Source organism: Dermatophagoides pteronyssinus, unplaced genomic scaffold, assembly GCF_027571235.1.
Source record: "Dermatophagoides pteronyssinus isolate colony J.1.1.1.1 unplaced genomic scaffold, Derpt_VIB-CSIC_2022.12 sq0030, whole genome shotgun sequence".
Lineage (NCBI taxonomy): Eukaryota > Metazoa > Arthropoda > Arachnida > Sarcoptiformes > Pyroglyphidae > Dermatophagoides > Dermatophagoides pteronyssinus.
In genome coordinates, this window is record NW_027461554.1 from 366526 (window position 1) to 393558 (window position 27033).

Here is a 27033-nt window from a genome sequence, read left to right on the forward strand (position 1 = left end):
AAAGCAAAACAAAACAATAATGAAATGAAATTGATCCAGACAAACAAAACAAAAACCGAAAGAGAAAAACATATTTTGACACTTTGTATATGTGGAACTTTTTTTTTCAATTTTTTTTTCATTTGGCATTTGTGTTGTGTGATTGTGTGATTATTTTTGGTTATCCTGGGTAAACAAACAAACAAACAAAAGGAAAAAAAATTCCCAAAAAAAAATTCTTGCGTTTTCGAAAAAAATTTTCCCCGAATTTTTTTCCCCATTTAAAATGATGATTGGTTGTAATGTGATTGTGTATGAGGGAAAGAACCAAAAAAATGAAATGAAATCAGATTTTGTTGTTGTCCACATCAATTGGTTTGAAATTTTTTTATTATTTCCCCCCATTATTCTAGTCATCATCATCATCCACCAACGAATGAAAGAATTATTGACATTTTTGTATGTGTGTGTGTCGATTTCACATCAAAAGATTTTTGTTTGTTTGTTACTTTTGTTGTTTTGATCGTTTTCATTTTTCAATTATAATCATCGATCAATCGATCGATCAATTGATCGAATTGTTTTGTTGAAAACAAAATGAAACAAACCACCCATTCAAGCAATTTTTTTTCAGTCAGAAATTTTCTAATTTCTTAAAGTTTCAAACCAAAAAAATGGATATCTTTTCTTTTCTTCATTTCTTTTGCTTAATTAATCTATCCAACAACAAAAATAACATCGTTGTCAAGGAGTTACAACACACACATATATCCATCCACCCATCCACCCACTCACATATAAACACACAAACAAATAATTAGTTGGTTGCCAATCAATTTTAAAAACGATAATGATGTAAAAACGATTGATCAGTTTCAATTTATTTTTATTTTTTTTGTTTGGATATATATTGTGTTTGAATCACAAAGAATTTATGATTCACGAATCACACACACATGGATAAATGAATGGAACAACAACAACAACCGACAAAAACGAAAATATCCAATTAAATGTTATACAGTTGTTGTTAACCAAGTTATGTATGGCAATAATCGAAAGAAAATGAAAAGAAAAGAAAATGAAAGAATTTTCATTTCGTTTGTTCTGATTGATTTTTTGTTGTTGTTTTTTTTTTTCTTTTTTTTTTTGGTTGATTCCAAATTGAACCGGAAATTTGAATTATTTGATCTAGGCAACAATTGATAGTGAAAATTATTTCCTTTTTTTTCGTTGTTGTTGTTGTTGTTGTTGTTATTTCTCACTTATCAAACCACCAACCAAAGCACCTATCAGTTATTATCAATCAAATACTATAGCTGTAAATAATAGAATGTTTTATTTCCTTTTTTTGTTCTGTTTACCGTACACAAACAACGTAAGAATATTGTGTTTCTAATATATGAATTCTGTTATTCTCGTTTTTTTTCATTCTTTCTTATCAGATAAATTTTTCTTCCAATCATCATCATCATCTTTATCATCATCCATTATAATCATGAATATTGATTATCAAAAAAATGAAAAAAATTTAAAAATTTGTTAAAATTAATTAATGAAAAATTATGTTTAAAATAATAATAATAATAATAATTAATCAATCATCATTAATCAATCAAAAATTTAAAAATTTTTATCAAAAAATATTTATAATCATTTTGAAAAATGATAAAAATATTATGTTAACATTATCATCATTAAAATTATTATTATTATTATTATTGTTGGTTAATGAAAAACGGAAAAAATTATTAAATCAAAATCAACAATCACAACAACAACAACGACAACAAAATTTTAAAAAATATTGTTCAATCTATAATCATCAATATTATCGAAATTTTTTTGAAAAATATTCAAATCATCATTATCATTATGATTATTGTTGTTGCTGTTACTGTTATTGCCATCATTATCCACCATATAGAATTATAGTTGTTGTATTAAAATTCTATGATGATGATGATGATGATTTTATTCAAATATTACCAAGTGCCAATTATAAACAACAACAACTACGACAAACAGACGATGATAATTGCCAGATATTAATCAGATAATAATCGTCCATAAATTTATATTTTCAACAACAACAACAAAAAAAAATTAACAAAATGTCAATATCATCATCATCATCATTATCAGTCACGACAAAAACAAAAACGAATCCAAATAGCCAAATAGTAAAATAGCTTAATAGCTATTTAAACAACAAAAAAAATAAGAAAATAAAATAAAATGTTAGGCCGTAAACAATCGTTACGCCAAACGGTAACATCCGGTTTGGCAACAACTGCGGCCAATATAATGGGTACTGGTCCACCAGTTGTTATCGGAAATCTTGGCGTAAATGTTGGTCCTGGTGGTGGTTCAAGTAGTCAAGGTAATACAACTAGTGGACCTGGTGGTGGTATTGGTATGATACAAGATGGTCCATCATCAGGTGTTGGTGGTATTATCGGTGGCCTTGGCGGTCTAGGTATGGCCGGTGAATTAGAAGAATGTATCCGTGCCCGTACACTTTGGTGGGAATCACAATTAGTACGACGTTTTATGCGATTTTGCGCCTTATTATCATTGGTTTCCGTTTCGATGAATACGCCCTATACATTTAGCCAAATGCCCTCATTATTATACATCACATTTGTGATCGATATACTCGTTACGTTTGCTTTTTCCATTGAATTTATTTCAAAAGTACGTATACGTGGTGCACGAACATATTTTCATGATCGTTGGTCACAATTCGATATAACCATGTTGATCTGTTTGATTTGTTCGTTGATATTGCATATTTTTGAAATAACCGGTATGTTTGATTCAATAATGTTGAAATAAATATAATTTTTTTTTGTTCCGTTCCCTATGAAGGATATGTGGAAGAATTTTCACCATTGTCAATGATACGAGCACCACGGCCATTAATAATGGTCCGTGTTGTACGTGTATTTTTATCATTTTCAATGCCACGTGCTCGTATAACGCAGATATTTTTACGTTCATCACAGCAGATATATAATGTAACATTGTTCTTTGTATTTTTCATGTCATTATTCGGTCTACTTGGTGTACAATTTTTCTCTTCGCTCAATCATCATTGTGTTTTAATTGATAATTATACGGAATTCTTTCAACCATCCATTCATATGTTAGCCATACCGGATACATATTGTTCGCCTGAAGATTCACATGGTCATCAATGTCCACCGGAAATGGTTTGCGTTGAGATACATAATTCAAGCGGTTATGCTGGATTTGATAATTTAGCACATGCATTGTTCACAGTTTACCAGAGTGCCTCACAAGAAGGATGGTCGCATGTGATGTACCAGGCAATGGACTCACTCGACTTTTTCCGTTCAGCCATTTATTTCGTTACGTTAATATTTTTTCTGGCCTGGCTAGTCAAAAATGTGTTCATTGCCGTCATCACTGAAACATTCAATGAAATTCGTGTACAATTTCAACAAATGTGGGGTGAACGGGCACAAATTGTTACACAAACCATACAGCTAGTATTGGTCGGTGATGATAAATGGAAATTAGTTCAATTGACAGATTCGGATGCTCGAACACGTGCACCACATCTGATACGTCATTTATTGGGTACAGCATCATTTCAAATATTTGTTATGGTTATGATTGTTGTCAATGCAATTATTAATGCTAGTATTAAATTTGATCATTCGGGTAAATCACGTGATGATTATTATCGTACAATTTATCCATCCGAAGTATTTTTCACCATATTTTTTGATATCGAAGTTATGGCAAAGGTATGTTAATTATCAGATTAATTTGATAATGATTGTTTTATTGATATTATTTTTACTACATGAAAAAAAATAGATATGGTGTTATGGTCTACGTACATATGTTCGTCGATCATTACATAAATTGGAATTATTATTAGCAATCGGATCATCGATACATGTATTACCACCATTATATATGACATCGCCATTAGTTTATTTTCAAGTATTACGTATCGTACGATTAATCAAAGCATCACCAGTGTTGGAAGATTTTGTTTATAAAATATTTGGACCGGGTAAAAAATTAGGTTCATTAATTATATTCACTATGTGCCTTCTAATTGTTACATCATCAATATCAATGCAATTATTTTGTTGTTTTCCTGGTTATAATAAATTTCAATCATTTCCCGAGGTATGTGTTTTTAATTCAAAAAAAACAAACAAAATCCCTCTTTTCTGTTATTTATTTATTTGATTTTATTAATTTTCTAACCATGTTCGTTTTTTTTTCACTCATGATAAATCTTTTCTTGTTATTCTTTTGAAAAAAAATCAACAAACAAACCAAATCAATCAATCGATCAGGCATTCATGTCAATGTTTCAGATTCTTACGCAAGAAGGTTGGACCGAAGTAATGAATGAAACAATATTACGTTCTGGTGCTAAAATTGGTCCATTGGTTGCCATTTATTTTATTCTTTATCATCTATTCGTATCATTGGTAATGTAGAATTTTTTTGTTTTTTAATTTCGAAAAAAAACCAAACATCATGATCATTGATAAATGTTTTGCTTTTTTGTTTTTATTTTGTTTAGATTGTGTTATCACTTTTCGTCGCTGTCATTCTTGATAATCTTGAGTTAGATGAAGATATTAAAAAAGTAAAACAATTAAAAGCAAGAGAACAATCAGCAGGATATAATGAAGAGCTACCATTACGATTACGATTATTTGAATCGTTTCCGGATTCACCACAGATGACACGTTTACATAAACAAGCAAATGAATTTAATATACCAAAAGTTCGTGATTCATTTATGCGTGCATTTATTGATTCAACAAATGCAACATCGACGGTTATTTCGGCTACGGCTGTACCATCCGGTGCTGGTACCGTTACAGCAACGGTAACATCAACAATAACTGGAACTGGTTTACCAGCTGCTGCAACTGCTACAGGTACTGGAACATTTGCACAGAATCTTTCCAATAGTAATTTTACAACATTACCATCATCATCGATAATGATGACAGCCGCTCAAGGTGTTGGTGGTGGTGGTGGTGCTATAAATCGTCCAATGATAATGACTGCTGCCGGTAATCTAACTGCCAGCAACAAACCAATGTTGCCTTCATTATGTTCATCTGGTGGTACGAGTATTGGTGGCCTATTTTTTAGTACACGTAAACAATCATCGATTAAATTATTAAGTCCAGTATCGAAAGGTCGACATTCCAGTCCATTATTACGTCGTGTACAGGTTGCTTGTATTGTATCAGATTCAAATAATCAACGTTTATTGCTCAATGATACATCGGTCGTTGGTATTCCTGTCGTATCTGGCGGTGTGGCTAGTGGTGGTGCTGGTACTACAACAGCTACTACTTCCGGTGGTGGTGGTGGTTTCACTAGACATGGTGTGGGTTCACATGGTGTCAGTAGCCGTGGTATGAGAAGATCTGTACGTGGTAATCTTAAAGAAGAAGTTGGTACAGAAGAATCTCATTCCGGTACTGGAAATGGACCATTAGTACGTGGTCAGGATTTTGATTTTAAAATGTTACAACGTAAACAGAAACAAGCAGAAATGCGTCGTACACAACGAGAAAGTGATTTACGTGAAAATCATCCATTTTTTGATACACCATTATTGATTGTTGGACGTGAATCAAGATTTCGTATGATTTGTCAAAGTATTGTTAGTGCAAAATATGATCCACATGTTCGTGATCCGGTAACTGGTAAAGAACGTAAAATGCGTTATAAAGGTGCACATGAATTATTAGGATTAGTACCATATTGTGATTGGATAATGATTATCGTAACAACCGTATCATGTGCATCGATGATGTGTGAAACGGGTGAACATCGTATAACAAATACACCGATATTGGTAATAGCTGAATATACATTCGTATTTGCAATGGCAATCGAATTATTATTGAAAACATTAGCATATGGTCTTTTATTTACACCAAATGCCTATCTAGCTAATGTTGCCGGTGTTATGGATTTTCTTATATTCGGTATATCCGTCCTATTTCTTTGTTTATTACCGGAACAAGTACCACCACAATCATGGCAACAAACATTATATGTGATGCGTTGTATACGTCCATTACGTATATTTTCATTAGTACCACATATGCGTAAAGTTGTTTATGAATTATGTAGAGGTGTTAAAGAGATTGCACTTGTATCGGTATTATTAATTGTTTTGCTATTTGTATTCGCATCGGTTGGTGTACATATGTTTGGTGGCCTATTGGCACGTTGTAATGATCCTTGTATTAAAAACTCGGGTAAGTTTTTTCATTAATAATTACTTATTTCTTACCTTTTTTCATTTCTCATATTCTCTTACAAATCAAGGAACAATGTGTCGGTGTTTTTATGCGACAAGTACACGTGACAAGAATGAAATTAGCTAATCAAAATGAAAAAATGCCTTCAATATTGGTGCCTAGAGTTTGGTAAGCATCTTTTGTTGTTGTTATTGTTGTGAAAGAAATGTATTTCTTCTTATAATTCGCAATCTGACTAAATGAGAGAAAGAAATAAAATTATAAAGATTCTTGGAAAACAAACCAGAAAAATCCAAAAATGATTGATAATAAGGAACAAACAAAAAAAAACAACAATAAGTAGACCAAATGTTGTTGTCACAATTAATCAGATGATGGAAATTCATTTTTTTTATCTCTTTTAAACATTAATGGATAAGAAAATCTTATTAAGTGGATTTTATTTCTTTTTGTTTTTTCTTTTTGGATGGTACACTTTTATGGTAGAATTGTTTTATTGCTAATTGTCCACTTATGTACGAGAAATGATGCTATGTTATATTTATGGAAAACAAAAAACAAAACAAGAGATATTTTTTATAATACAAAAAAAAATCAATAAATTTTCATCATATAGGTCAAATCCAAGAAATTTTAATTTTGATTCAATATCAAAAGCATTATTAACATTATTCGAAATGTTATCATTGGAAGGTTATAATGATTATCGTGATATAATCATTGATCAGACAGGTATTGTAAGTCAGTTTTTTTCAAGTGAATGTTGGTTTTTTTTCACCGAAAAAAAAACTGAATAAATGATGCGGCTTGATAATGATGAAACATTTTTTTTAAATTATTTAACCATACAAAAAATTAAAATTAAATTATAATCTCATTAACCGGATTTTTAATTTTTTTTCTATTTTTTTTCTTGCTTTCAAATCAAATCATCCGTCAATCAATTTCATTGATGCTTCCGTTCATTGTTTTTTGTTTTCAATTTTCTCATTGCTTTATGATGATGATGATAATAATGGCTGCAACTGATGAACTTTCAACATCTAACCAAAAACCAAATACAGGGCTAATCCACGTCGTTTTAATTTCGATTCACTTGGCAATGGAATATTAGCTCTATTTGAAGTATTATCATTTAAAGGCTGGCTTGATATTCGTGATGTCATCTTAGCACGGCTAACACCAGTATGAAAATGTTTTAAATTTTTTTTTTAATTTAAATTAAATTTAGCACGAAAATAATATATATTTTCAATGCATGATAAAATAGTTGTTGCTTTATCATATATATTTTTTTTAAATTAAACGAAATAAAATTCAAATTAAAATTTTTCTTTGTTTTTTTCATGGATTATAGTTACATGCAATCTATATACATGTTTTTGTATTTCTTGGCTGTATGATTGGTTTAACATTATTTGTTGGTGTTGTTATTGCTAATTATGGTGAAAATAAAGGTACAGCATTATTGACCGTTGATCAACGTCGTTGGTGTGATCTAAAAAAACGTTTAAAGATTGCTCAACCATTACATTTACCACCACGTCCTGATCATCATCGTGCACGTGCAATAATCTATGATATAACGCAACATATCATATTTAAACGTACAATTGCTATATTAGTATTGATTAATTCGGCATTACTATGTGTTAGTTGGGATATTAATATGGAACATACAAAACCATTGGCTAATGTTTCAGCTGCATTAACATGTGTATTTGTATTCGAGGTTTGTGTCATTAGTATTACTTTTAATTAATAATTTTGAATTCTTATTGTCAATTTTTTTTTGATTTAATAAAAAGGTTTTTATGAAAATGATTGCATTTACACCACGTGGTTATTGGCAATCACGTCGTAATCGTTATGATCTATTTGTTACTGTACTTGGTGTATTATGGTTAATATTACATTTTACATTTTCGAATAAAGCTTCCAATGCATTTGGTTTTATTGTGGTTATATTACGTTTTTTCACTATTACCGGTAAACATGCAACATTGAAAATGTTAATGTTAACTGTTGCCGTATCCGTTTATAAATCATTTTTCATTATAATGGGCCTATTTCTATTGATATTATGTTATGCATTAACCGGTGTCATATTATTTGGTTCAGTAAAATTTGGTGAAAATATTTCACGTCATGCTAATTTTCGGTATGTGTTTTGTTTGTTTTCTGTTGTTGAATTGAAACTTTATATTATATTTTTCCCCCTGTCTTTGTCCATCTTCAAACAAACAAAAAAAAAGAACTGCAATAACCGGTGTAATAACATTGTTTCGTATTGTAACTGGTGAAGACTGGAATAAAATTATGCATGATGCAATGTTATCACCACCATTTTGTACACCAAGTGGTGATAATTTTTGGACAACAGATTGTGGCAATTATTATGCATCATTAGCATTTTTTTGTTCATTCTATGTTTGTATCACCTATATTGTATTGAATCTATTGGTCGCTATTATTATGGAGAATTTTTCATTATTCTATTCAAATGAAGAAGATGCATTATTATCATATGCTGATATAAGAAATTTTCAAAATACATGGAATCTAGTCGATATACAACAACGTGGAATGATACCTGTATCACGTGTAAAATTTGTATTACGTTTACTTAAAGGAAGATTGGAAGTAGATCCAAATAAAGATCGTTTATTATTTAAACATATGTGTCATGAAATGGAAAGATTACATAATGGTGAAGATGTTACATTTCATGATGTACTCAATATGTTATCATATCGTTCAGTTGATATCAGGTTTGATTGATATGTCTTTTTTTTTTTGGTTTGTCATTTCTGAAAATTAATATTTTTTTCAAATATAGAAAATCATTACAATTAGAAGAATTACTTGCACGTGAAGAACTTGAATTTCTTATTGAAGAAGAAGTTGCCAAACAAACGATACGTGCATGGTTAGATCAATGCTTACGACGTATAAAAAAAGAACGACAACAACAATCATTGATACATTCATTACGTGCAACAAATGAACCATCAATGGGACAATCATCATTTTTCGGTCTTGGTACTACTGTTACCGATCTGAATAATGATCCATATGGATTAGGTGGTGATCAAATGCAACTTAAACCATTAGCAGAACAATTAGCACATCAACAACAACAAGATGCATTAGCACAGGCTAATCAAACTGATGATGAACAAACAAAACGTGATGATGCTGCTTATCAACGATTAATGATAAAATCACGTTATGGTGATGTTAAAATACCATCATTTGGACCAAAATTTCCAATGGATAATACGGCTGATGCAAGTAAATCATTATGGGATCCTGATGAATTTGGTGGCAGTAGTGGTACAAAACGTCCACATGGTTCTGCACATAAAGCTGATGTTGTTGCTGCACATCCACCAACACCCCATCCACAACCACATCAACATAAACGTGTTGAATTTCGTCATGTTGAAGAACGAAGTAAACAACAACAAAACCCATCACCATCAACATCTGGTCAAGCAACAATGATTACATCACCCGTAAATAAAACATTATTAACTGCACATGATTCTCTAAATATTGATAAAGATTTAGAATCTGTACATCCCATTATATCACCAACAACGCCAACAACAGGATCAACATCCATCCAATCTACAACTATAACAACAACAACAGCAACAAAACTTGCATCAACATTAGCAAAAGGTAAACAAATTGAAAAACTTAAAATACCATCATCAGATCCAAATGAAACTGATATCCATCATCATCCTCATACTCATCAACATTCTGGATTATTGAAAACAGCTATGCATCAACGCAGTATAAAGCAAGTAAAATTACCACCTGCATCGCCATCTGATGGTGATCATCATCATCATCGTCCAGATAATTCATTACAACATGGAAAAGATGGTACACCAAAGCATCAATCAACAACGTCTTCACAACAGCAACAGCAAATGCCTGTACGTCGTTTTCTTTCATTGCATTCATATCCACCAACATCATTATCCGGCGATCAATCAGCACAGCAACATCAAAAACCAATTAAACAGGTTAATATTGTAATACCGGCAACGACATCAACAACCAAACAGCAATCTTTACCATCTAGCCAACATCAGCAATTACAAAGTTTAGATGAAGAAAGTTCCATTGGAAATAATGGCAAAATAATTACCGATCAAGAATCTGGTCATTTAATCGATAACGATGATGATGAAGCTCATGATGATGGTGATAGTGATGATGATGATGATAATGATGGTAGTAATGGAAAGCAACGACGAAAATCCAAAACACAAATTATAACTGATTTACAGCAACCATCAGTTGGTCCATCATCGATGACATCAACAACAAATACGGTCACAATGGCAACATCAGGTGGTTTACCATTATCATCATATTCAACAACAGCAACAAAAACAACAAAAACAACTGACCAATTTCGAATGGATAGTGATAGTATTGAATCGAATACTGAATCAACAAGTTTAAATATTCAAAAATCTAATGTAAATATTCAACAACAACAACATTCATCATTAAAAACTACACAACAACCATCATCCGTTGTAACGAAAATGAATGGAACAAATAAAATACGATCATCATCATCATCATCATCGGGTACAACAATGATTCCAGTTACGACATCATCATCATCATCAACAACAACAACAAGCGTACAACAGCCATCATCATTACCACCACCACCACCACAAGCGAATAATAATAAAAAAATTAATCAAGTTCGTGCACAAATATTGGTGAATGAAGTACATGATTGGTGGCTTTTACATTTGAATTGAAATTCTTTTTCTTTTCTTTTTTGAATACATTCTGTAATTAAACATTTCATCATAATCAATTTATACAGTTATTATTATTGTTGTTGTTTTCATTGTAAATTATCCATGAAACAAGTGTATTTAAAAAAAAACACACAATAACACACTCCAGATAACGAGAGTAAGAGAAAAAATGTCAAATTCCATTTCTTTTTGTTTATATATTATATATACATAGTGAATCAAAAAAAAACAAAAAAACGAAAGATCTTAACTTTTTTTTTTATTTCTTTCATTTCATCTTTTCATTGAAATTAAATCATTAAACCAAAACCAAAAAACAAAACAAAACATAAACGTCGAAGACAATAATAGTGAAATTCTTCTCTTTCTTTTTTTTTTCTCTCTCTCTCTCTCTCTCTCTCTCTCTCTCTCTCTCTCTCTCTCTCTCTCTCTCTCTCTCTCTCTCTCTCTCTCTCTCTCTCTCTCTCTCTCTCTCTCTCTCTCTCTCTCTCTCTCTCTCTCTCTCTCTCTCTCTCTCTCTCTCTCTCTCTCTCTCTCTCTCTCTCTCTCTCTCTCTCTCTTTCTCTCTATCCATTTTTCTTCTCTCGATCATCATCATTCATTCATTCATTCATACAATATATGTCCAAACAAACAAATTTTAAAAAAAAAGATTACCCGAATTTCATTAATTTTTATCATAATTTCTTCCATTCTAATATTTGCTAATTAATTAATTAATTGCTATTTATCCCCGTCCGTCTAAATTCCGTAGGTATTTTCTGTTTTCTTTTATTTTGTTAATAACAAGACATAAACCATTATCATCATCATAATCATCATCATTGATTACCAAGTTGCCATCAATTATTTGTTATCATTTTTATTTAGATATTTTAATGATTTCATTTTGCTCGATGCCATCCATTGAATTATACATACATACATACATACATTGCATACATTCATATGTTTTATTTTTATTTTTCATCTAATTTTAAATGTAAAATAAAAAAACAATGGAAAAAAGTTTATAATTTAAAAAACAAAATCATCCGTTCCATTTACATGATTTCTGTATACAAAAAATTAATGGATCCCTCTCCCATTTATATATAAATAATATGTACCATTTATTATTTGAATCAAGGAATTCAGTTTTTCGTATTGTTTTTCCCTCTTCTTCGATCAATCGATCAATCGATTGATTGATTTTTTCGTATAAATAAAGCAAAAAAAAAAGAAAAAGAAAAAATCATTAACATTCATTTTTGGTTAATTTAACCATTTAAACTATTATATATTGATATTATACTTTAAAAAAAAATTCAAATTATTATTAATTAATTACAATTTATTGATTATAAAAATAAATATTTAAAAAAAATTATTATAAAATAAAAACTATTTATGATTTTAATTTATTTATCTAAACCGATTTGAAATGGTGTGTTTATCATTGTTCCATGATTGGTAGCATGATTGATAATATTTGGTAAAATTGATTGATTATCATGAATATAGCTTGCCATCGGTGTTGATGTTGCTGCTGTCGCTGCTGCTGCTACTGTTGTTGTCATTGTTGATGTAGCCGGTGTTGGTACAGTTGTCATTGTTAAACTTGTACCAAATAATCCTTTACGATGTTGTTGTTTACGTTGTTCCATCATCTAGATTCATATGAAAATAAATTCAACAATTAGAATCAATTCATGTATTTTTTTTTAAATGGCAAAATAATGGACAAACCTGTTCTTTTAATTCATTCAATTGACGACTTAATATAGCCATTTGTTTATGTGTCAATTCTAATTGTGATTGTAATGTACGTAGCTCATTTTGTTCATTATCACCATCATCAGCTGCTAATGACATTGCACGCATACGTGGAAACCAATCTAGATTACGTTCTTTTATCATAAGCGCTACATAACTTTCTGGTCCAGTAAATTCTGTTGGATCTTTTACACGTACAAGTACAATAAAATAAAGATAATGCCACATATTATGTTCACAATAGATATGTTCTTCAAATGATACGCTTCGATTATCAAATGCTGAACGTTCAAGGCCTATTCCAAAAAAAAATCAGTCATTGATCAATCAATCAATCAATACACATACCGCATATAAAACATGTATTACGAAGAATCTCTTCTTTCTGTTGTTTTTCCGAACGTAAATCAGCAAACGTATCAATAATGACACCAAAAATTAGATTCAAAATAATAATAATAACAATGAAAAAGAATAACAGATCATAGATAACACGTGCAACAAACAATGATTCATTCGAACTTGGTGAACGTAATACATCACCAATACCGCCACCATTTCTTAAGCCATGATTTACAGTAGTTATAATACACATTAATAATGAATCACAAGCACGTTCTTTAACCGTATGATCATCATCGCCATCATCCTCAATGATATGATTAGAATCCATTTCCATTGGCATATTGTTTCCATCATTTTGTCGATAGACAACATCAGCGACACAATCTTTAGTTTGATTAACATCATCATTCAAACAATATTCCCATTTTCTATGAGAATTATTGTTATAACGATTAAAAAGAAATGATTCATTATTCATCTGATAAATATTGTACAATACACCATTGAATTGTCGTTGATTGGAAAAATTTTGTTTTCGATAATGATGATTTGCTGATTCCGAATGATTCATCTGTTGCAAAAATTTCTCATTCGCCATTTGTAATGGTGGATTCGTTGTGACAACATCAACTTCCAGTAGAAAATCATCACGAAAAAATAGATAGCCAATTATAGAGAATAGATAGACAAGTATCAATGCTAATAATGCTGTCAATATGATTGAACGTCCATTACGTGTTACTGATCGTATTACATTGCGTAATGTTTCCTCTTGATAAACAACGTTTAATAACTATAACAGAATAAAATTGTTAATTACAATCATCAAATCTATCTTCTTTGGAAGCAAAAACATACCAAAACTGAATAGAATAATGAATGACCACTAAGACCAATAATACAGAAACAAAGGTAAACAATTTGATATAGAAATTCTTTATTGGTAAGAATTTTATCCCATTTCTTATTAAATGTTCCATTATTTCCCATTATACTAATCATATGTATTGCTTTAATGAATACATTAATCAATCCTAATAGCCATAATGTTGGTTGTATACCGATCGAATAAATCAAACGTAATATTGTCGATGAGACCATTACATAGAAACAATATTTTCCTGGGAATGAAAATACCGATGCTATCGATATGAATAATATTGCCCATAACATTGCCGATATTCGATGATCAATTTCAGTTTTATCAGGAAACGGATACATTAATGCAACAATCAGATTGATAACAACAGCCAAATTAAATGAAAATGAATTCCATAATGTCATATGACGTGATACCCAATATAAAAATGGTTGATCTAATAATAATTTTTAATCATAATCAAATTATAAGATTTTCTATATATAAAAAAAATATTGATTAATACCTCTAAGACGTTTTTGCCATTTCATTTCATTGAATAAATCTTCTGATCGTTCGAAAAAATCAAATACTTTACTACCTTGTTCATCACGTTCGGATTGATAATAGATTTTCATTTTAGATTCATCTGTTAGAAATTCACAAATCTGTGGTACTGGAAATACAATCTGTTCCATTGTACGATCGATACGCACAATCTAGATTTGAATTTTCAATTAGTTATATTTAAAAAAAATCATTCAAATTATACATGGTAAGTACCTCAATCTGTGCTGTATGTGATTGATAATAATTTAATGCATCTCTCATTTCATTATTCATCATCAATAGTTGATCAGAACCACGTAATGAATTTTTCAAAATATCTGCCAATTCTTTATTATGTTGTGCTAGCTGATGACAAAGTATATAAATATTATGACCAACTTCTTTTGGATCGACTAGATTTATTGGATTTCTTGATGGTAATGACATTTGTACAATACTTGGACGTCTTCGTGGAGAATCAATACCGCTTGTAGCCAATATTGTTGATCCTGGTCCAAGTAGATCACCAATATCTGGATTTATTGTTGGTGAATCTGGATCAGGTTCCTGTATTTGAATATTTGTTTGTGGCGGTAAAACAACTTTTTTATGAAATGCATTACAAGCAACTTCCAATAATTGTTTTGGACTCATATTATAAAGAATACGTTCTGCATTTTCTGAATCGGCACGACTTTCCATAATGGCAAGCAATAATTTGGATGCATTATTCTTCAATTCTAATACAAGATCGACACGTTTTTTACCCAATGGATTAATATCATTTAATAATAATGCAATAATTATATCAATTCCATTTGATTCATGCATTGCAATACAATTCTGATTCTCATGACAAGGACCTTGACAATATTCGGTCAATGTTTCTAATGTTTGATTAACCAATGCTACATTCGATTCATTAATATAAAGACCAAGTAATCCGAGACCACCGGTTGTTGAACCACAAATACGATCCAAAAAGATTAATGTTTCTGAAACAAGATTAAAATTTGCTTTTTGATGTTGATTACGTAGAAAATTCTGTAATTGAAGATTATGATTTTCACACAAAAGTTGTAGAAAACGAAGAATCTGTCTCATAACAGCAATTTCCGATGGTAATTTTATTATTTTATTTGAAGAATTTTGAAAAAATTTATTACTATTATTAACAGATGTTGATGAACGTTTACGAGTAAATGCAATCGATGGTGGTGGTACAAGCTGATCAAAACCGGCACATTCTTCAATCTGACCGATCAACATTGGTGTCGAAATACTATCATCATTTAGGGCAGAATTTTTATAAAATTCACTTGAATTAACACTTATTGTAGATTTAATTTCTTGTTGAGCAAATTTCATTTTATCATAAAAAACTTTGAAAAATTTTTCCGAATTATTTTGTTGTATTAATTTTTGATAAATAGATTTCTGTATGACTGGATTACCACCTTCAAGCAAAGCGATACCTAATTCAACTGATTCAACAAATATTGAATAACTTGGATTTGACATAATTAATTCAACAACTAAATTACTGGCACCTTCACGATCTAGATGTGATTGTACTTCATGTAATGTCATTTCAGCACGTAATAACATTATTGAACCTGGACCATATGATCCATATGCTGGTTGATTAGAATTTGAATAATGTTTACGATCAAATATTGTTTGTGGACGATTCATTTTATTACGACGTAAATTTTTTGATGCCATCAAACGATTCTGTACACTATCAACAGTATCATAAAGATGAGCAACAGCTTTTTCATTTATCATTGATGAATTATTTGAATTAGATTCTTGTGTTTCACATGGAAACATTGTTGCAAATAATGATGAAAATAATGATGTTGGTGTTGATGATGATGATCTATCTCCACATTTACGATTATTATTACTATTATTATCAACAATTTCACTTTCACCATCATCATCATTATCATCATCTTTATTATTATCATCACATTCGGATTGATTTGTTAATGATTCATATGCATTGAATTTTGGTTTTGATTTTAGTCTACAACGATTACGTTTAAAATTGATTGGTGTTCCCGATAATGATGACATTGATGATGATGATGTTGATGTTGTTGTCGATGTTATTAAACTATCATCATTCAGGCCAGAATGATTTGTTGTTTGTGAAATAATTTGACCATTTTTGTTCAACGCTTTATTTGCCACATTCATTGCTTGATTTAGTAATTTATTTTGTTGCTGTTGTAATTGTTGTTGTGGTTTAATCAGATAACGATCTAATAATGTTTTACGTAATTGTTCACCACGTTCATCAAAATTTGGATCAACATGCATCATTTCTTTTAATGTTTGTAATACTTTTATACAAAGTTTTTCATCTTTTTCTTCCATTAATTCTAATTTTTCTGTATGTTTGATTAGTTTACAGATAAAACCACCATTATCACAGATTTTTTTGGCACTTGAATTTAATGGAAATAATGTTTCAGGTTTATAGAATACATCGACCAATACGGATAATTCGGCCATTACTAATGGTCGTAATTGATCTTCCAATAATGTAACAATATCTTGAAATGCATCAATTATAGATCGATCAGTTGTTTTAATATTTGAGCCACGTTGATTCGTTGAAGAACTTGCAGCAGAAGAAGCCATTGATTGTGGATATAATTTTGCTAAATCATATCCAAACATAAAACGATTATTATTATTACCATTTGCGGTGTTTGTCATACCGATCGAACGTGCAGCCGATAACCATACACGTGAATTTTTCGATATTGTCATCTGTTTTTGAAACATATTTAACACTTGTGTTTCCAATTCATTTGGTATAGCAATACCACGATTTTTCGATATATCCACCAATGTTCGTAAACAATTTTCAACATTGATTCTTTGTGGTAATGTAAGCCATGTACATGTACTTAATCGAAATATACTTTGTAATGTTTTTACAAAAACTGGTTGATGAGTCTAGAAAGAAAAGTGAAATAAATTAATAAAATTATATAATAACAATGATAATTCAAACCTGTACAATTGAACTTTGATCGCTATATGGTGAATTGAAAAATATTGTTATCAAATTGATTATAGAATTGGTAACATAATTATTCAATGCAAAATCTGCATGATTACGATCATGTGTAGAATTACAAACAGTACCAATGTCAATAAGAAAATTTTCCAACAAAGTCCATATATGATTTGATGTATAGATTTCTTTCATTTCCATTTCGGTATCAATAAAACAATGGGCTAAAAAATCAATATATGCTTCTTTTACCTGTGGTATACAATCTTCATGTTGTACAACAACCAATATATCATCCAATGATAATAATGAATGACATTTTACTTCGGTAAATGCATTTTTACCTTCCGTACAGCTAGCTAATAATTTTACCAGATTTATATGATAATGTAATGGACCAACTTCATCCAATTGATGACGTTCCGAACGCATCATTTCAACCAATGTTTGAAAACTTGATCGATCATTATAGAATACTAATACATCATCACCGGCATTTATCAATTCTTGCATTACAAAATTCTGGCATTTCCTCACTACTTGTCCTTCGGCTTTAACAATTGTTCGTAAAAATTTCAAATATTGTACATGACGACCATTCGTTTCAATACAATGAACAAAATGTTGTACAACACGTTCACTAATTTCATTACAAAGTGCAATATTATCCTTATAGATGGCGCACATTGTTTTAGCTTCAAGAATCTATTAAATGGAATAAAAATTTAAAAAAAAATCAAATCAAAACATTCGTTCTAACTTACCCCTGGTGTCATAAAAAGATCTAAATGTTTCTCCAGAATCGATTGATTCTGATGATTTGAAAGACAAAAATGTTGTAAAAATTCATGTGCCATTTTCATCACTTCATCCATTCGTATATCTTTTTTATCATATGGAATACGTAATAATTCCAATACAACAATATGTGCACCCATATTACGTAATAATCTTTGTTCATGTTTACGTGCTTTACGTTCTTGACTTAATCCACTTGATTCCTGTACACAAAGTTTTGTCAAACGTTGTAGAATTTTTTTTATTGTTTCATAATTAATACATGAATGTTGACCACATTCATTTTGTTGTTGAATTTCTTGTTGATGATTTAATAGAGCCGATAATGATGAAACAAATGATGATTCATTATGATATAATGAATCATTATAATTCTGTTTATACATTGATGGTGATGCCGGTAACGATATCGATGTTGATGATTGTTGTGATGTTGGCGCCTGTAAATGATGATTACTTAATGATTGTACATTTTGATGATTATGATGTGATGTGGATATTAATTGATGATGATAATCATCATTCATTGAATGACCTAAAGTACTTAATTTTAATGTTGAATTCGGTGTTGATTTATTGAATGTAGCACCATTGTCTTTATTTTGCAAATTATTTAATGCTGTTTGTGATGATGATGTTTGAACACCACCACCTAGTACAATCGATGGTAATTGTTGTGATTGTTGTGATGAATGTGGTAATGGTAAACGTAAATCATGTTCTTCCAGATTTTTTGATGATTTATATACCCATAATTCGGATTTTTCAACAATCAAACGAAATTGATCTAAATCACATTTGATTTGTTTATAATTTTCAACATCATTGGTTGAAACAAGAAGCTGTACCTGTCGAAATGATTGTAATACTTCTTGTCGTTGAGAAAAATGACGAAATAAAAGATGTAAAGCTTCACTAACTAATGGTTGATATTCATGCATTGTTAAATGTACAAGAACACGAAGAAATGTACATCCACCCGCACCATCCAAATCGATTTCATCACCAAATATTTGTTCAGCTTGTTGTGCGATACGATCTAGATCTAAACCACGATCACCAATCGAAACATTTGATGATGATTGTCCCGAATAATCATTCTTATCATTTGATGTTTGATTGTGATTATGATCCCATTGATTATCACGATTATGATTGCCACCACCAGTACCGCTAATTGTTGTCTTAGTACCACCACCATCACCATTATTATTATCATTATTCGTTAATGTAATTTTATGATGGCTTATATCGATTTCATTTTTGAATATCGATAATAAACCTGTGATACGATAATCCATACGAACATTCAATATAAATTGCAATATTTCAATAATTTTCAATTTAGTATCCATTACTAATGTATCCATCATAAGTAATTTATTACGATTAGTAGCCGTTACATTGCCCGTTGCTGTTGTTATTGTTGCTCGTGTTGGTGATGTTCTAGGCGTAACATTAGCAACTGATGCATTAGTGGTCATTGGATCATTGGCTAAACTTATTAATGATGATTTTCGTGATGATTTTGCTGTCGATGTATCAACAGTCGCCGCTGTTGACTTCATCACCACTGATTGATTAGATCCAGATTGATTACTTGATTTAACTATTTGAGCTAAATTATTTCCATCATCTTCACTTTCTAACATTGAATTTAATTGTTTAATCATTTGTTCATCTGAAATTGTAAGTCCATTACCATCCTGTTGTCTTTGAATTAATGATGAAATACGTTTTTTTAATGTTCTTCGAACAAGACCATTTTTCGATTCTTTACGTCCGCTTTTCAAATCAATCGATGTAGATTGGCCGTTAGTCATTGTATTCAATGCTGTTGCATTATTATTATGATCACCATTGACTGTTTTCATATTTAAATCATCAGTAGATGTCGCTGTCTGGCCACCTGTAACAGAACCATCAGAAGTACCATCCAAAATATTCAATAATGTTTTTGTAATTCGTAATAGATCACTGAAATTGTAGAAACCAAAATAGATTAATTTTCTGGCCAATTTTACAACTTCATATGTTAATTTATTTTGTTCACGATCCATAAATGACCATTCATGACTGACAACATTACAAAGATAATCTTCAACAAAGCTCATTGTTGAACTTAATTTACGTTTAACCGTTTCTTTCATTGCTACATCAGATTCACGTTTATTACGATCGTAATCCTGTATAGATAGATTTTTCGGTATTTCCGACCATAATCTTGCATATTTTACAGGTGTTATTTGTTCTTGTGGATCACGATCAACATGCATATGTAACATTAGCCGACAAAATGAGGCACGAAGATCATATGGTAATGCTTCGTCGGACATACATTTCTGTATTAATTCAATATCAAGATGTGGTGATAGATTATCAATAGCTAAATATTGTCGATCTAAACACATATTACTGAATAGATCAAGCTGATGTCGATAATATTCAAGAAGATTACGATCCTCTATATTACCATCACGTGCACTGTATGATAATTCTCTAATCGATCTGGTTTGTTTACCATTATCCCATATAAGAATCACTTCTTCTTCCTCTTCAGTCGTTATGATCGGTACAATTTCGCCGCAACTATTTTCCATTTCCAATTCTACTTCGACACATGTTTTCACCAAACGTGTTTGAATAAGGATATCCGAATTTTTTGACGCTAATACAGTTTTACAGATTAATTCCTGTGTAATTGGTATAGCAACTTTTTTCGATATACACAGATCGGATAAATAATCTAGAAAACGTGATTCACGATTTTTTCTTACTAATGATATGAATGTTTCAATTTCATTTGCTGTGATATGTTGTTCCAATAGTTTACGATTTGAATGTAATAATGCTGTTATAGTATCTTCAGCTAAAACATCATAACCAATTTGTTTTTGCATAAAACCAAACCATTTAGCAATATATTCTTGATTTTTACGATAATCATGTTGTGATAAACGTAATACACGATAACATAGACGAAATATTTGTTTATAAGATGCATTACGAGAATCATTTAGTTCATCCATTTTTAATAATGTTCCTGTATCGGTTGAATTGATAAATGGTGCCTGTAGAATTTTAAATAATTGTTTAAGAATATTTTGTTCACGTAATAATTTTTGTCGTTCACGATTCGTATATGTTGGTGTTAATTCAAATGGACCGGCACGATTCGGTTCATTTTCAAGATTTGCAATAAAATAGATAATATCCTGTAATAATTGTATCAATAATTTTCTATCATTTTGTGCTATAGTTTTTGCTTCCATTTTTTTGGATATCTGTGTAAGTACTGAACATGCATCGTTAACAAAATCAAGATCACGAACTTCGGTAGGTGAAACGGGTACAATAGCAAATGCTTCTTTATCTTCACGTATTTGTGCACAACCAACTTTTGACATTACCGGTCGTTCTTCATCACGATCGATCGGTATTGTTGTCGAATGTATCCATGTATTTGTACATACATGACGCATACGTACATAAGAATTTTGTGGTACTAAATCATCACTACGTGTTAATGTTGTTGCATCTAATTCAAAAATGCTTGCTATATCATAATTAGCCGGTACTGAAACTAATTGATAAACTGGACCTGTTCCTTGTAATTTTGAACGCATTGAATCATATGTATCATCTTCATCTGTTTCAGCAGCTAAATATTGTCCAGTAGCAAGATGTTTAAATCGAAATAATGAATTCCAATGACCAGCACCACCACGACATGGATCCTGTTGTACAACTTCAACTTCCCATAATGCTTTAGAACTTGTTGCAGCCGTAGCTGTCATACGGCCAGTTGAACGTAGAAAAACATAATGTTGATTTTTATAATCATCCATTGTTAAAAATTTTTCCTGTTCAGCATGAAATAATCGTACAACATCGGATGCTTTCAATACATCATCAATATTTTCTTTACAATCAAGAAATAATAAAATTTTCCAACATGTATCACAATTGATTGCATTCACTTCTTTACAGCCTGGATTATCGGGTAAATCATAATTACTTGCATGTAATGGTTGTCCAGCATTTACAGGTGTTAATACAACTTTATCACCAACAACAACATTATCACCAGTTGAACGTAATTTATAAAATGGTACAATATAAAACCATGAACCTTCATTACCGTTTGAATCAAGATAAACACGCATTGAATTTTTTTCCAACAAAGCTGGTAATCGTTTATTAACTGTTAGAAATTTATTCGATTTTAAATGTAATAATTGTATGACAGCACCATATTGTATGATTGTTCCTAATAATTTACGATTTTCCGTTTCATTTTGTTTCTTTTCCAATTCGGCAGCATGCTAAAATTATTTTCATTTTAATAAATTAGTTGGGAAATTTTTAAGAAAACAAAAAAAAAAAACAATCAAATAATTACATGTAATTTTTTCAATAATACAGCATCACTAGCACTAGTTGCCGATTGTTTAGCTGCTTTTAGAAATTGTTTCTGTGCAGAATAACGATTCATTGGACATAATTTGAATAGACAATCACGAAATTTTTTCGGTGGCGATAATGGATTACCAGCATCAGGCTGTATAACACAACGATCATCAACCAAACTTTAGTTATTAGAAGAGAAAAAAGAAATGAAAAATTTTTAATGATCCATAATATTGGCAAAAAACTGTTTGAAATGTCAATTCATTCATCCATAACTAAATTCTTCAACAAAATGTTTATCTTTAACATTTAAATTCTTTTGAATATGAAAAGAAAAAAAAAGAGATTTGTGTGATTTGTTTTTTTTTTGGTTTGCTAAGCGATTCATTAATAATTGATAATAATTTCTTTTGCTAATTAAAGAATTTTAATCATCATCATTATCGATTCAGATATTTAATCGATTAGCTATGAATGAAATGAAATGAATGATGTATGTGTACGTTCGTGTATTTGAGGCGAAATAGAAAAATTTCCCTTTTTAAAAAAAAAAAAAAAAATATTGTTAGCTGAAAAAATTTTCCAAGAAATTGTTTTGTTTCATTCGATGATTTGTCCGGAAACTTACCCAAGTGTTGAAAGAAAACCGCAAACATTTCCTTCAGCATAAAGCGATATCATATCGCCCACCTGTAAGAATGTTGTATTTTCACACATCGTTATTTTTTTTATTGGTTTGTTTTTCTTTGGAAAATTTAGTAGAATTTGTTTAAAACAAAAAAATTTAAATTTGTCGTCATTCATATGAATGTTATCAATGATGTTTATCAAACATGATGATGTTTGTTATTGTTGATTTTTTTCAATCAATTTTTAAATTCTGAAAAATTTCATCAACAATCGGCGACTAGATGATGATGATTTTTTTAGCCACAAAAAAGAAAAGTTTTTCAACATTCCACATGAATTGCACAAAATGAAAGATACTGTGTGTGTGAAAAAAGAAAGAAAATAAAAACGAAGAAAATTATCAAATCTAATTGTGATAAAAATGAATAAATTTAAATGATAAACATGGATAAATGAAATTTAAGAAGAAAATTTTTGATTGAATCAAATCAATCAATCAATCATAAAATGATAAAATATGATTGAACACTGTTGGGTGAGTTGAATAGTAGAGAAAACAAAAACCAAAATATTATCATCATAATCATCAAGCATTAAGCATATAGAGCAACAAGTGAATCAAAAAAAAACGATATAGAGAATCATCCGGTGAAAATGAAAATCATCAAAACATTCAATGAAAATGAAAATGAAAATGTTAGGAAGACGCACCATCAAATCAATTTTTTTTCAGTTTGACAAACATTTTTTTTATCATTGTTTTTTTTCGATTGGATAATATTATTATTCTAGATTTGAAGGAAAAAACAGTAGTGTGTCTGTGTCTGTGTGTGTGGGAAATTGAAAAACGAAAAAAAAATTATTTCATTTTTTTTGAAATAATATTTATGAACACATAGCGGTGATATTATCATCCATACACACACACAGCAGCAGCAATAAATATTGTTGCTGGTAAACTAAATGAAAAAAAAAGAAATTGATGATAACACAATGGGAAAAAACTTGTTGGCTGGTTGGTTGGTTGGTTGGTGTGTTCATATATTTGTTTCAAACCAAAAACCAATTTTGATGGCTGTAAAATTTGCAACAGCAGCAGCAGCAGCAACAGATGATGATGATGAATTTTATATTTCGAAATATGAATGAATGACACTTGTTGCACATTTTGATGATAATGATGATGATGATGATGATGAAATTCTTTTTTTTCGGTTTTTGAATAATTTTTTGTTGTTTGCTTTGTCGATTGTCGATTGTCGATTGCTGTTGCTGTTTCTATGTTACGGTTTTTATAATTGTTTGATCCCGATATTGATATGAATCGTTGGTTTGTTGGATTATTGAGAACTAAAAAACAAACAAACAATTCTTATTTAGAATGTCATCTTTGTTGATAAAGATGTCAAACTTTGTTTATTTGTTTGAAAGATTGAATTGTTACCTGTTGCTGTTGTTTAAATGTTAATCGATTTGTTATTTAAAGCAAACAACAACAACAAGACAATCAATCAATCAAATAAATTGAAAAAAGTAAATAGAGAGAGAGAGAGAAAAAAAATATTGATCAGGTAACAAAGGATTCATAATTTTTAGGTTGTTGTTGTTGTCCAGACAAATTGAGACAAACAAAAAGTTTTAAAAAAGAATTTTGCTTAACATCTAAGAAATTTCACTCATTTTTGGTTTAATTATCAAAATTGGTTGTTATGGTGGGTGAGAAACAACAGCAATGTTTGATTGATTGATTTATATCACTTTGTTCTTAATCTTTGATACAATACTGTTGTTGAATGATGATAATGTAGAGAATTTTTCTAAAAATACAAACAAACAAACAGAAAATAAAAACTTACCAAAAGCATTGGATGATGAAATTCAAGAAAAATTGATTCTAAGGAATCAAATAAAATGACAATTTTCTCATCTTGCACGAATCATAAGAAAAAAAACAACAACAACAACAACGTATTCAACATGAACATAGAATATTGTTTATTATTAACATCATTGCAAATTTCCAAACAAAAACAAAAAAACGATTAATAAAAGTAAAGATATTTGGAGAGAAGAAAAACCATTGAAACAACATTGATTGATAATGAAAACAAAACAAAAAAATGATGTTAATGATGATGAGAATAGTAAAAGTAAAAGTAAAAGTAAATTTTATTATTATTATTATTAAATATATTTCCTTTCACGATACGTGAATGAAAATATATTTCGATGAAGTTGTATAGTGAACAAACAACAAGTGAAAGTGAATTGAGAGAGAGAATTTCAATCAATTTAATATAATAATAAAAAAAATTAACAATTTCGATTCGATTGGTTTTTTTCTTGTTCTTTGGATTCGGGATTTTTTTCTTCTTCTTCTTCTTCATTTCACTTTCTCATTATAATGCAATGATGATCATTGAACGATCGATAATTTCACATAAATAATGATCAGTTTTTGTTTGTTTGTTTTGGTTAAAATTTGATTTTCGTTTTTTACCATTTTGTCGCCATCATCATCATCATCATCATCCAATGATGTTTTCGTCGTCTTCGTCGTCGTAGCAGCGGCTGCCATGCGATTTCTGATTATTCGAGATGGCCATCATTTCGATGTTGATGATGATGATGATGAAGATGGTAGTGGTTGTTGCGTTTAAATATCCTTGACAAAAAAAAAATAAATAGAAACTTTCTGTTTTTTTTTCATTTATTTTGCTGTATTTAAATATTTAATGATGATCAGATGAAATTTCCCATTCATTCATTATTATCAAAGTTATTATACGATATTCAGAATTGATAAGTCAGAAATTGAAAAAAAAATCTAGAATCTTTAAAGATAAAACTACGGCTGCTAGCTGTTAAATCATCCTGATTCTTTATTTTTTTTACTGTTTTATTTTGGTTGCAAAAAAATGCGGTTTAAATCATGATTATAGTTTTTTTTTGTTTTGTTTTGTTTCTGTGGAAATGAATCGATGAAATTTTAAAATTTTTGATTAACAAAAAATAAAATCTAATTTCATCATCATCACACACAAAAAGCGTAAACGGAATAAGCTTGGTTTTGGTTATGGTTTTCAAAAATGGTAGTGGTAAAATCTCCACAAACACATATACTCATAAATCAACAAGTGGCGATGGTTTTTGTTTTTTGTTTTTTTTTTGCTGTTGTGGTAGTAAAATAATGTCCAAACACACTGTATGATAATGAGATAATGATGTATACATGAAAAAATAACGAATGTCAAATGTACCTGGATGTCCTTCCATCATCATCATCAACATCAGCAAAATAAAATGAAAATTTCTACTGTTGTTGTTCGAAGTTTTTAATGATAATCATCATCATTGATGACCGCCAATATATTTAATTGATGAATTTATCTTTCTTTTTTTCCGATTAATATCTCAATGACAAATTTTTTTCCCCCCATCCAGAATCAATTACTAGATAGATTTTGGATAAATTATTTAAGTGAAAAAAATTTATCGATATTAGATTAAATTGAATTAGATTTACAGATGAAAATTTTTCGATACATAATCCCAACAGACAAAAAAAAATGAAATTTCAACAAC

The 27033-nt window shown here is 29.9% G+C and overlaps 2 protein-coding genes across 4 annotated transcripts; one reads left to right on the plus strand and one right to left on the minus strand.

Annotated features, from left to right (window-relative positions):
• The first annotated feature begins 1838 nt into the window (after positions 1–1838).
• na (sodium leak channel non-selective protein na) lies at positions 1839–11507 on the plus strand. The gene is made up of 11 exons (XM_075823511.1): positions 1839–2788; positions 2851–3755; positions 3829–4149; positions 4323–4460; positions 4556–6258; positions 6330–6434; positions 7331–7451; positions 7624–7998; positions 8075–8427; positions 8522–9037; positions 9106–11507. Exons 1-11 carry the CDS (start codon positions 2218–2220, stop codon positions 11063–11065), a joined length of 7068 nt encoding a protein of 2355 aa, XP_075679626.1. The 5' UTR covers positions 1839–2217; the 3' UTR covers positions 11066–11507.
• Positions 11508–12380: 873 nt separating this feature from the next.
• On the minus strand, positions 12381–23675 carry Itpr (Inositol 1,4,5,-trisphosphate receptor). Of its 3 annotated transcripts, XM_075823510.1 has the most exons (11): positions 23447–23675; positions 22811–22997; positions 18375–22733; positions 17608–18315; positions 17309–17549; positions 14811–17248; positions 14554–14746; positions 14027–14484; positions 13172–13961; positions 12797–13119; positions 12381–12717 (listed from the first exon to the last, which is right to left on the minus strand). In XM_075823510.1, the coding sequence occupies exons 1-11, from the start codon at positions 23620–23622 to the stop codon at positions 12469–12471; spliced, it is 10122 nt and encodes a 3373-aa protein (XP_075679625.1). In that variant the 5' UTR covers positions 23623–23675; the 3' UTR covers positions 12381–12468. The 3 variants fall into 3 exon arrangements, with proteins under 3 accessions (XP_075679625.1, XP_075679624.1, XP_075679623.1); XM_075823509.1 differs by having other exon boundaries at positions 14811–17549; positions 17614–18315; XM_075823508.1 differs by having other exon boundaries at positions 14811–17549.
• Between the last annotated feature and the right edge of the window lie 3358 nt (positions 23676–27033).

What these genes read in the sequence shown, in the direction of transcription:
- na (XM_075823511.1), top strand. Translation starts at nt 2,218, where the DNA reads ATGTTAGGCCGTAAACAATCGTTACGCCAAACGGTAACATCCGGTTTG. An exon ending in ATCATCTATTCGTATCATTG is followed by an intron (nt 4,461 to 4,555) that starts GTAATGTAGAAT and finishes TATTTTGTTTAG; the next exon opens with ATTGTGTTATCACTTTTCGT. An exon ending in TCTTAGCACGGCTAACACCA is followed by an intron (nt 7,452 to 7,623) that starts GTATGAAAATGT and finishes CATGGATTATAG; the next exon opens with TTACATGCAATCTATATACA.
- Itpr (XM_075823508.1), bottom strand. Translation starts at nt 23,622, where the DNA reads ATGAATGACGACAAATTTAAATTTTTTTGTTTTAAACAAATTCTACTA. An exon ending in ATCTTTTTATGACACCAGGG is followed by an intron (nt 18,316 to 18,374) that starts GTAAGTTAGAAC and finishes TCCATTTAATAG; the next exon opens with ATTCTTGAAGCTAAAACAAT. An exon ending in ATGGCAAAAACGTCTTAGAG is followed by an intron (nt 14,485 to 14,553) that starts GTATTAATCAAT and finishes AATTATTATTAG; the next exon opens with ATCAACCATTTTTATATTGG.